We start from the raw sequence: 12,204 nt of genomic DNA, 5'->3' as shown, positions 1-12,204 counted from the left end.
GGGGGGGGTCAGCATAAAAGGATACTAGGCGGCTACACAAACTGTTGACAGAGGAGGGCTCAGTGCTTGGCAGGAGGCTGGGCTCATTGGGGACTGTGGTGGAGAGATGTACACAGAGTAAGGTTCAGGTAATCTTGGACAATAGTGATCATCCCCTAAACAACCACTAAATTATTTATACATCCCCATTATTTCATAAATCATTAAATAGAGACTTTACAAGCGCAAATTTAATAAATGCCGACATAAATAATCGATGAATACAAAAATATTTTGCTGCCAGTAGAAATGACTTTGTGAATCCAGTGTGAGGATTGAAGTACATTAGATTCAATTGACTTTGATCTGTAAAGTCTGAAAAGAGATTAGGTGTGTATGTGCGGCTGCTTTAAGCAGTGACAAGTATTTTTTATGTTCTGTTTTGTCATGTGGGAGGATCTCAGTAAACGAGTAACTGCCTGAGCTGTGGTAACGTGCACCCTTATTATTATCTGCACAATACATCACATCATCAGCAGCTACACAACAAAAGACGCCACAGAGCTTTTTAGGCTGACTGACTGGTGATCCTGCTGTGTCTCCGTCATCAGAGACTGACGTTGCAGCAGATGACGCCTGAGAGAGAGTTTCGTTTCTTTTCTCTCCCACGTTTTAAGTGGGAGGGACTAAGACAAAAGCAAAAGAAGCGAGTGAGGAAAGCATGGAGACAAGGGAGGGAATTTCATGTGTCCCTAGAGGATTTACTAACTGTGATTTTACAGGATTTCACATTGTTCTGTAAGAGCAGGTTAAAATAACTTTGACAGCCTCTCTCTTTTCTCCACTGGTCATATGGGCCTGTCAATCTGGTCTTTACCAAAGCCTCTTCACCTGTTGGTTCACCTCGACAGATCTCTGTAGACTTACTCTGTCACTGTCTGCTGATTTTCTTTAACTAGCATGTCTGAAATGTAGCAGCTTCTCAGACCTTTTTTTGTGTCCAGATACAAAAGATGCCAAATCATACAACAATACACAGTAGACAGAGCTGTTGCCAATATAACACCAACACTCACCAACTCCTGGACAGTCAACTCAAAATTTGCAAATAGAAAAACAAACAATGAGACTGGCTTGCAATAACAACTGGAGAGGAGCAGAAGAGTGGTCCTCTCCAGTCCTCAAATGGTTTAGGAAAAAGGTTGTGGGTTGGACAGTTAAATAATTGGCCAAAGCACCTCATGAAAGAACAGCTTGAAATCTAAATGTAACAAATGAAAGGGCCATATTCAAGGTGAATCAGTAATGGCTGAAAATGTCAAGCTGTGAGTGGTGAATGAGTTATCAAGGGCTGAGTGGGCCATAACAGGATCAAGGGTGAAATGTACTGACTTAATGCTTTTCATGTAGTAATATCTGGGACCACATGATTTATACAATTGAAAAATAGATAAAAAATACCCCCAAAAAGTGTGAATTGCTCTTCACATTCAAATGAGATTTTATGCCATCATGAAAACACTGATTTCTGGTTTAAGTAGAACACTTCCCAGTTTTGTGGCGTTTTATCAGTCTAACATTCGTAATTATACATTTTAACACATTTGTTAAAAAAAAAAAAAACTAAATGGTGTGTTGTACCTGTTAATTTATTGTATTTTACTTTTTGAAGAACCACCACAGACATTAATTACAGCTACAAGTATTTTTGAGGCTGCTTCTGCAAGCTGTGCACACCTGGATTTGAGCAACTTCATTCTTTGCACATTTTCTCCTGCTTTGTCAAATCGGATGGGAAAGTGCTGGTAAATTGCAGTCCTCATATGTGAACACAGATTTTTATTCGGGTTCAGGGCAGGTTCAGGTTTTCTGCTGCTCAAAGTCTTTCAGAGACTTTTAAAAAAGCCTCTCTAGCATTGTAAGTGGCATTGTATTTATGAAAGGTCAAATCTGATGTCACGTGGCTCAAGCCCAGCTTTGCCATATTTAGGGCTACGGTAGCACGATCGCACAATTCACCTAATTATTAATACCCTCCTTGTTTGTGCGGAGAACTTCTGCTGTGAGTGTGACTTCATGCGGAGTAACGCTCAGTGGCCCTTTATGGTAAATGGCCATGGTGCTGCAGAGATGGCTGTCCTTCTACTTTGTCCCAACTCTGCTGAGCTCTGATTCTCCACCAGGGCTGTCTTTGGCTCAGTGAGGAGGAACAGGAGACATCTGAGACAAAATTTAACCCTTTTCTGTGATATAATTTGTATTGCTTTTACTACATCCTTTAATGATTCTGTGAAGATCCAGCAAATGGCATCCTATCAATATATGTATTGTTTGTCCCCACATCACACAGCATGTCCCCAATTCTTCCAAAACCTCATTCCTGCCATGGTGCCATTTTATAAACACCCTACCTCACCCTCAGCACCACCCTCCACCCTATAGCCTTAAACCAAAGGATAAATAAAAATATAAGAAATAGATACAGTATATAATATGTAGAGAACCAGTTCCTCTCATTGCATTGTAAAGATGTACATGCTTATGAGAAATGGTTCAAAAGACAATTAACAAGATTGTGTGATGTGATGTTAGGTGACAAATAGTATATAAGGTTATTTAAAAAGTTTTACTTCAACAAAATGTGGATAACAAAGACTTTTATATTTGTTTTCAACAAACTTTGTGTGTACGTGTCTGGACGATGATTGAGCAGCTGAGTCACTGTGTCTGTTGTAGATGAAATCAGTCTGGAGGGGATGGTGGTGCACAGAGCTGAATGCAGACCGGTCGTCAACGACAGCTACATGAAGCTGAAGAAGTGAGTGAACTTTGAAGTTGTTTGTGTCAGAAACGCTGTAGTTTGAAAAGGTCAAATGGTCTAAACACATCTCAGGATTACATCAAATCAATTCAGATGAACTTAAATGTTAGGTTGCCTTATAGCGGCACTGGGTTAGAATAAACTTTAGAATGCAGCAAACTGATTTTTCAGATTAATTCAAACAACAATACCAACACTCATATGGTTAAAGTACAATTACTGTACATCATGTGTTTATTGACACTAAATAACAGCATAATATTTCAACAAAATTTGTTAAAGGTTAAAATATAAGCACATTCCTGACATGGTCAGGAATGGTCAATTCATGTACATGAGCTCTCAAACGCACTGTAGGAGTCTAAAGTTGATATTAGAGATGCACCTGACATCAATAATATGCAGTCTGTAATAGTCTGTAGTGTTTTCACTACAGTAAAGTAGCAGACAGACTACAGATGAATTATTCATCAAATTTGGGGTATATTAAACACAAATGTCAACAGAAATGAATCAAACTCTCAGAGTAGCATTTTTTGAATTTGTTTCTTTCAACCCTGGATGACGCAAAATCTGTTCAAGTGTTACGAATTTATTCCAGCAGGAGCAGAGAAGTTCTAATGCGTTGACAGGGCCATCACTGCAACTGTTCTTTTGTGTACACTAAACACTCGAGTTCACTCTTTTTTTTAAACTACTTCTTTATTGGAATTCATTATTCCAGCCAGAGTTAGAGGATGGTATTGCTATAGCAACAGCTATGACTGTGGCAGATGCATTGCTACAATACATTTCTAGACAAACATACAACACAGTTTACTTAGTATGACATCAACCATCCAATCAGCGAGACACACTACAGGATAAAAAGTTGTTGTCTCTGAACTTCACAGAGACTCTTCTGTGAACGTCTTATGTCATCCTCCTACAAAAAAAAAAAGTGTTTTCAAGTGTATGTGCAGATCATCTAGCGTGGATTCATCTTAGATGTTACATGGTGGTGATATTTGTCTACTGTATAGTACACATGAACCAGATGTATTTCATTTCACACTTGACAAGGAAAGTCTTCACTTTTCACTCCAGTTTTATAATCTCCCATTTGGATGGCAGCTGACAAATGTTCCTGCATCATGGCAGGCTACAGGCTATGCAGGATAGCCCGTTGTCATGGTTGTGTGTGTGTGTGTGTGTGTGTGTGTGTGTGTGTGTTCATGAACAGTTTTGCTTCCACACGTTTTCTACTGCAGATAAAAGATTTATATGTATTACATTAAGCATTTTGCCACATATATTTGCATATTAAAGATGAAATACAAAAAACTATCCTCTAAATGCTGCAAGATACAAAACAAAGTTTTTATTTTTTCTTCATTAACGTACAGTATGGAGGATGAGATATGACTCATCTACAAAAATCTAAATGAGAGAAAAGGAAAAAACAAGTGTGTAAATGTCTCTCATGCATCAGTAAGCTTTACTAAAAGCTTCATTTGCATAGCTGATCATAGTTCAACATTTTCCGAGCCAATTATCTTTGCTGTTGTATGCAACCATCAATCTAAATAAAATATGTTCAATGAGCGGCCCAGTCAAGATGAATGAAAGTCAACAAAAAATAAATGAAAAGCAGCTGCCAGTATATTTGGTTAGTTTAACCTCAAGGTGCTGACAGTTGCTTTGTGCCAGCAGGCACATCTGTCAGCATAGATAAAGCTAGATCACAGAAAACACAAAGCAAACTTTGTCTCTCTCTCTCTCTTTGTGTGTGTGTGTGTGTGTGTGTGTGTGTGTGTGTGTGTGTGTGTGTGTTAGGCTGCAGATTGAAGAGTCCACCAAGCCTCAGCGTTTCTCACAGCAGCTAGAAAGAGCCATCACCACTGTCTTCAAGCCTGTGGCCAACCACGATTTCAATGTAAGAACTAATAACAGCAAGGGTGTGTGTGTGTAGTTGGTTTAATATAAGATAAAATGATAGCATGATAATATTGATAGAAAGTTGTAGGACTGAGGTAGTGAAGGTTGTTACAGAGTTGACCTGCACATTTTACCTATAAAAAGTAATCTGTAGGTCTCATAAACTCTGTCACACAACATCTGAATCACTATTGCACACCATACAGTGTAATTTGATATTATATGATCTTGAAGGTGCTGTAACTCTAGTGGCATAGCAGGTATTTTAGCTTCTGCAGGTGTTCTCTTTTTTCTTTGAATGTATTTTTTAAAGAGGAAATTTTAGTATTTTTCTTCCTGTGAAAACAGATGCAGTATGTTTAGAGCTGAGACAATTAGGGGACTGTTCTTGTTTTAGCCTTTGGTTCAGTTCATTTGGGCAGATCTGAACACAGCAACAGTAGCAAAACAAACACACTGTGACCCCTTTAGAGGAAGTGGTCTCTGTCAGGTCACACCCTAATTCTAGAGTAGTTCAATTGAGGTGGGAACGTGATCCAACCTCAATTTGATCCAGCTACAAGACGTACTCTACAAGTTTGAGCAACATGGCTCCTGTGGCCTGGTACACTTTGCATGCTGGGATGTGGAGGAGTGAGATCAACAGTTGCTAGCAGCTGACAGGAGAAAGAGTCGAGGTCTGACTTGGACAGGCAACAAAGTAGAGAGAAAGCTAAACAAATTTACCAACTCATCCACAGACCAGAGCAAATGAACTATAGGTTTGGAAACAGAAAATGTAAAAGGAAATATAGGATTTAGTATTTTGGAGACTAAAAGTCAAAACATCTCAGCCTTTACCTCTTTGATTTTGACAAAACTTTGAAATAAAATCTGTTTCTTGTAAGTTCACCAACTTTATGGAAGCACAACTTGATATATGCTCAACACAATTACAAGTCCAGTAAGTGGGGAAAAAAAGAATATAGAAAAATAATAAAGAATAATAGCCAGATTTTATCATCGTGTGCAACTTTTAATAAGTGCAAACAAACATATTAACTAAATGCTTATATTATGATTAGGCATGAGCTTCAAATTCAGTCTTTTTCATGGGCATAAGTACAGACTAAACAAACATATCTATTCTAAGGTGGAGTATGAGAAGAAGAAGAAGTCGGAGGGGAAGATGGTGAGGGCTGAGCGGCAGGTCGTGCTGGACATGCTTTTCTCTGCCTTTGAGAAGCACCAGTATTACAACATTAAGGACCTCGTGGACATCACCAGACAACCTGTGGTGAGCAGCATGCACACATACATGAACACACATACATAAATAAACACATGTAACAAGTAAAATGGACCACAAAAAAAAAGCAATATACCTGCCCACTATCCACCTTCCTTTGTTAAATTTTGAACAAATCGCCCACAGCATGATGTTCATGCCTGTTCACACTATCTGTTGTGCCTGAAATTTGTGCCAGCATGTGGACATGTACACACACACACACACACACACACACACACACACAAACATGGGATGAATCGATACAGTGCAGTGGATTCATTCCAGCTCTCAGAGAACAGCAATGTGTAGGTGCTGATGAGACCTCGAGGTCCTCCTCTCCCTCTGATTGCATCTGATTGCATAACCATCAGCTGAGTAGGAGTCAAACGCTGCAATACACTCCACACCATCACTTCTCTCCGAAAGCACTTGGCTAACGCTCAAATTAACTGAACTAAAGTAACTGAAATGCCCATTATGAAAAGTCTTGAAACACTTATTCATCAGAAGGGCAGAGCTGTCTGTTAGCTCCACAGAGACATCCAGTGGCCGTTGGAGAGTCTCACACAGCAGTACTGAATTGTCTGCTGCTCTTGTACTGACAGGGTCTTCCACAGCTCCTGCGCTGTATTAGACATGAGGTTGTGCTGGATTTATGCCTCTTCATGAAACCAAACAGCACTGTCACTACAGAAGTGAAAGGTCTAGGCAGGTTAAAATGTGAAGCAGAGTTGAATGCGTGAATACAAGCAGAGTCACAGGGAAATCACCATTAAAATGAGTGTAAAACTGGTCAAAACGTTAAAGGAATAGTTTGAATCATCTGTAAATCTCTGTCCGGTGCAGACCTACCTGAAAGAAATCATGAGGGAAATTGGGACGTACAACAGCAAGGGAGCTCACAAAAGCACCTGGGAACTGAAGCCAGAGTACCGACACTACCAGTCTGCTGAGGAAGAGGAGGAGATGCAGACCGCCTAGCGCCAGCAAGGGCCTGTGAGCCCGTTCACTGTTGTCTGTCTCATCGTATGAGAAAAAGCAGATACCACCTGCCAGGAATTCTGTTTTTTCAGGGAAATACTCTATCAGCCATGCTGGTAGTTATCTGTGTTTTTTCAAAGTTGGGGAATGAATATCCTATGGTTGTCTGGAAGCAGGCGGGGAAAAAAAACATTTAAAAAAGTCTAAAATGTCGAAGACAAAAGCACTGGTTTTCTCCTTTAAGTTATGAGCACACTATGAATGTTTAGTTTCTTTGTATCTGTCTTTCTAAACGGGCAGTACGATAATTGTAGAGTTGTGTTTTGCTTGTTTTAATTTGCATGGTGAAACAGTAACTCGACTAAAGTCTGCCCATCTTGAATTTTACATGTTTTACTTTCTGAATAAATCTTGCTGAGTCTTGATAACCAACGGTCAAATCTTTTGGTAGAATGGCTTTTATCACAGTAGACATTTGAAGTGTCAAAGTAGAAAAATCACAAGTGGATCTAATGACCGTAACAATGTCTCAGTCCCAGTAACTACTGCAACACATTGCAGCAGTTAATTATGTTACTATAGTTACACTTGTGTTTGAAGAGTAAAAATTCCTCTGTTTATCTTGTGCACCTCCCAGTTTGGCCTCTACACATTTAGAAAATAAAGAACAATAAACATCATGTTTGTTGTATCATAGTTTGGAGCAGGAGCTGCAGCACTGAATCTGAGAGAATGAAAGAAAGAAAAACAAAATGGCTGCAAACTCTTTTCCACTCATGGTGCACCTTTCTAGTAGTGTTACTATGACAACTGTGGACAGCATTTAACTATATGTACAATAAACCACACAGGGCAGAAACCTGCTGCTGCGCCGTGTGTTTAAAATTTAAAGCATGTTGAGTTTCTGACCACACCCTAACCACTCATGTCAGCGGGTGTTCTCCATCAACCAGCTAAGGGCAGACTCCTGATTAGGGTGTTCAACCTTTTATATTAATCGCTTGATTGAACCTTAAAACGAACACTTTTTAGATGACAAGGTTATAGTGGATGTATCGAGTCACATCAGAAACACACATGTTCATGCAGTAAAGAGGTTTGTCTTTTTTTTTTCTTACCAAAGAAAAGTAGTGATACATATTGTAATTTGAGTTATATCGATAGATGAGAGCTGTGTAAGAGTTTTAAAACAGTCACTATTTCTGTAAATCCATCCAAACACTCAATAGGTCATTCTTCAACCTTGTTCTCAGTTACCTTGTGGTGTTAATGCTGCCAGCTCCTCTCCACATTCATTCTTCAAACTAATATTCATGTTATTTATTTCTCTTGCTGGCAGACGGATTACCATAAGACAGGTGGCTCATGAAACAAATTGAGATATTTCCTGCAGAATCAGGTCTTTGTTTGAATACAAATAAATCTGAACTGTTGCCAGTTACACTGTAAACATGCATATTGCGTATGACATCACTGTCTCAACTCTCAGGTAATATACAGACAGGATGACAATGCCCCCATCTACAGGACACGAGGGGTCACTGAATGTTTTGAGTGATAAAGATATATATATATAAACTCTGTCACCAGATCGCAACCTCTTTTAACCAAAGCTGAAGGCATTTCGACGTTGACATGTGCTGCACCTGATATAAATGTCTTTTCCTCTGCTTGTACATGACGCTATTTGTCAAGCGCTATCTCCAGTGGAGGAAAACCACGCCAGTGTTGACTCTTGTTTTGCTTCTATTTCTATCACATTTTTGTTGCTGAACGTGGTTTCTTGGCCTTTGGGTTGTGCTACTTCATCTTCTCATGTTGGACTGAGGGCAGACTGGTCCACACCACGAGTGACTCATGATCAAGGGCGTAGGGTTGCATATTTTGGGAGGACAGAACTGTCTCTACCAATATTTGGTGAACTCCTTCAAAATATGTTTGGAGTGAAGTCATTGGATCATTCCAATGTGCCCTTAAGAGGCCACGTCTCCAAGGCAACCGATTTAGGCATGCTAGCATTTGATTGACTGAAAAGGCAGGGGCTATCTGCAGGCTCACGATGTGAGAATATCACAGCGGTACCTAACGTCACCAGAAAAATGTCAACTGCTGGTATTTAACCTTGTTAGCTAGTGTTAACTAGCAAGCTAACCCTGGTTTCTGTCTTCTGTGTGCTAGCAGTCAGGTTACTAGAAGGAGTAACCATAAAATGCTGGATATATCATAATATGAGTTTAATTTCTGTCAAAAAAAAACTCCCATGAAAATGCCTAACTATACTATGATGTTTTTGTGCCTTATTATACAACAGTTACTTCCGACCAAGTAATTTGATTGAGGCATTCCATGAGTGCCAATATAGAGTATAGCAGCACTGGGACTTTTAACTACGTGTATTACTCCGCTTTACAGGTGTTCTATTAATCGCTAATTAGCAGTACATTAACGATCATTATCTGTCTTAGATTGTAACAAACTTTGCAATGATGATTATATTTCCAGAAATTACATTTTAATTAAATGATGTATGGTCGTCAGAAGAGGATGAGGGGAAGAAGCTTGGATAATTCAGCGCACAATAGATGTAACAAAGAACGTAGACAAAGTAGCAAGCTAGTGTGTACTGTGCAAGTCAGGACAATGTCCAGTACCAGTCCAGTTGCAGAACTTTTTGTGTTGGCGTAGCCAAATAAATGATGAAACAGACAAACAAATAAAATCCCGTTGATGCTTATTTAACCAATGTGGCGCTCGTAGAACTTTTGTATAAAAGCAATATCACACTCGGTCGAGTGTGACAGCTGTAATTCGGTGCGGCCGAGTACCGAAGACGATCATGACCAACAATCAGACCATGCTGATATTCAGTATATCACTCCCTCTCGTGTGACATTGCAGAACCATATGATGATTTATTTATGGAGTGGCACAGTGATGTAGTGGTTAGAACTGTCGCCTCACAGTGAGAAGGTTGTGACTTCGAACCCCAGGCCTAGAGCACCTCTGTGTGGAATTTTTGCGTGGTGTTCCTGTGTCTGTGTGGGTTCACTCCGAGTACTCAGGCTTCCTCCTGCTGTCCAAAGACATACCCATTGGATTGGGTTGATGGCGACTCTAATGCCTTACTATACTATTACTTTTTTATGCCTTACTATACTATGACTTTTTATTTTATTTAATACTTTTTAGTAAGAATGCAACTTTATTAAAACAACATGCTTATCAAAATTCTGTTTGTATATGATTTTCTTAATAATTTCTTATTAATTTTAAACATACATTTCTATCTTTTATACTTACATATAAAATATGAACATATACTGACAGGCTTTGGGATGGATACATATTTATGTAACATATGTGTATAATATAAACAGACATACTAAAATACATGTTTCCTTACCTAGACATACAGTATATGTAATTATATGATAGTTTTCCAAACAGTTTTCATCTAATTTTTACATATATAGGCTATACTTTAAATACATATTATTTTCTTTCATATGTACATATATTTCATATATGGAAGTTCAACACATGCACATATATTACATTTGTGTATGGGCATTACTGAAGGAAAATTAAGACCTTGTGTTAATAAACCGTTTGGTTGACTGCATTAAAAAGCCAACGTCTTTGTTTGGGAGGGGTGTTGTGTCCGTACCAATGTTGACACCAAACCTACACATTTGTGCACGATCAACTCTTGAGGAAGTGGAGACCGGGCTAGTTGCTTAGCATGTCAACTTCAGTATCTCTGCAACACTATACATATATATATATTCAGAGCCGGCCCAAGCCTTTATGTGTACAAGCAGAATTTTATACAGTTTAGCCTATGTAAAAATTACATGTGAAACCTGTAAGAAATAGGAAGTATATCATATATTTACATTTAGATCTATCTAATGGAAACATGTATATTGGCATGTCTGTTTTTATTGTAGGTTTATATTATAGATATATGTAAAATAAATACATATCCATCTGTCGGTGTATGTTCATCTTATATATACATAAATATAGAAGATATAAATGTATGGTTAAAGTTAAAAATAACATATCTTCATATAGCCATATGATGTACATATATCACAATAATATATCCTCTTATAGATGACATATATAGTACAATCAATCTTGTTATAGGGACAAATAAAACGTCATAAGTCATAGTATATACTAAGTCATAAAAACATAAAAAAAGTCACAGTAAGGCATGAAAATGTCATATTAAGCCTTAATATGACGTTTTCATGCCTTACTGTGACTTTTTTTATGCCTTTTTTTATGCCTTAATAATTAAGGCATATTGTCATGGTATAGTAATGCATCAAAAACATCACAGTAGAGTAAGTCATAAAATACGTCATAGTATAGTTAGGTATAAAATGTCATAGTATATCAATACATTAAAATGTCATAGTATAGTAAGGCATAAAAATGTCATAAAAACATCATAGTATACTAAGGCATAAAAATGTCATGGTATAGAAGGGCATAAAAATATCATAGTATAGTAAGGCCTAAAAACGTCATAGTATACTAAGGCATAAATATGTCATAGTATAGTTACGCATAAAAAACATAGTATGGTAAGGCATAAAAATGTCATAAAACGTCATAGTATAGTAGGCATAAAAACGTCATAATATAGTGAACCATAAAATGGAATAGTATAGTAGGCATAAAGATGTCATAGTATAGTGAACCATAAAAATGTCATGATTAAGGCATAATCATCATAAAAAAACATCATAGTACACTAAGGCATAAAAACGTCATGGTACGGTAAGTCATAAAATACATCATAGTATAGTAAGGCATTAAATTGACATAGTTTAGTAGACATAAATATGTCATAGTATAGTTAGACATAAAAAACGTCATAGTATAGTACGCATAAAAACGTCATAGTATAGTACGCATAAAATACATCATAGTATAGTAAGGCATTAATTAGACATAGTACAGTAGGCATAAAAACGTCATATTACAGTAAGGCATAAAAAATGTGATAGTATAGTTAGGCATAAAAACGTCATAGTATAGTACGCATAAAATACATCATAGTATAGTAAGGCATTAAATAGACATAGTACAGTAGGCATAAAAACGTCATATTACAGTAAGGCATAAAAAATGTGATAGTATAGTTAGGCATAAAAACATCATTAAAAATGTCATAGTATACTAAGGCATATATATGTCATGGTATAGAAAGGCATAAAAA

The 12,204-nt window shown here is 37.7% G+C and overlaps 1 protein-coding gene across 2 annotated transcripts in view; it reads left to right on the top strand.

The window, feature by feature from the left end:
- LOC111652387 (general transcription factor IIF subunit 2-like) overlaps positions 1 to 8,138 on the top strand; it is a 41,128-nt gene extending 32,990 nt beyond the window's left edge. For both annotated transcript variants that reach the window (XM_023402636.2, XM_023402637.2), the window contains 4 exons: positions 2,716 to 2,797; positions 4,616 to 4,715; positions 5,850 to 5,993; positions 6,834 to 8,138. In XM_023402636.2, the coding sequence (XP_023258404.1) occupies positions 2,716 to 2,797; positions 4,616 to 4,715; positions 5,850 to 5,993; positions 6,834 to 6,968 (461 nt within the window). In that variant the 3' untranslated portion in view covers positions 6,969 to 8,138. The remainder of the gene's footprint in view (positions 1 to 2,715; positions 2,798 to 4,615; positions 4,716 to 5,849; positions 5,994 to 6,833) is intronic.
- Positions 8,139 to 12,204: the final 4,066 nt, after the last annotated feature.

Source organism: Seriola lalandi, unplaced genomic scaffold (assembly GCF_002814215.2).
Source record: "Seriola lalandi dorsalis isolate HSWRI2012SDOR001 ecotype SW California unplaced genomic scaffold, Sedor1 jcf7180002053973, whole genome shotgun sequence".
NCBI classification, from domain to species: Eukaryota; Metazoa; Chordata; class Actinopteri; order Carangiformes; family Carangidae; genus Seriola; species Seriola lalandi.
Note: the sequence above shows the minus strand (reverse complement) of the source record. Positions and strands in the feature narration are given on the sequence as shown.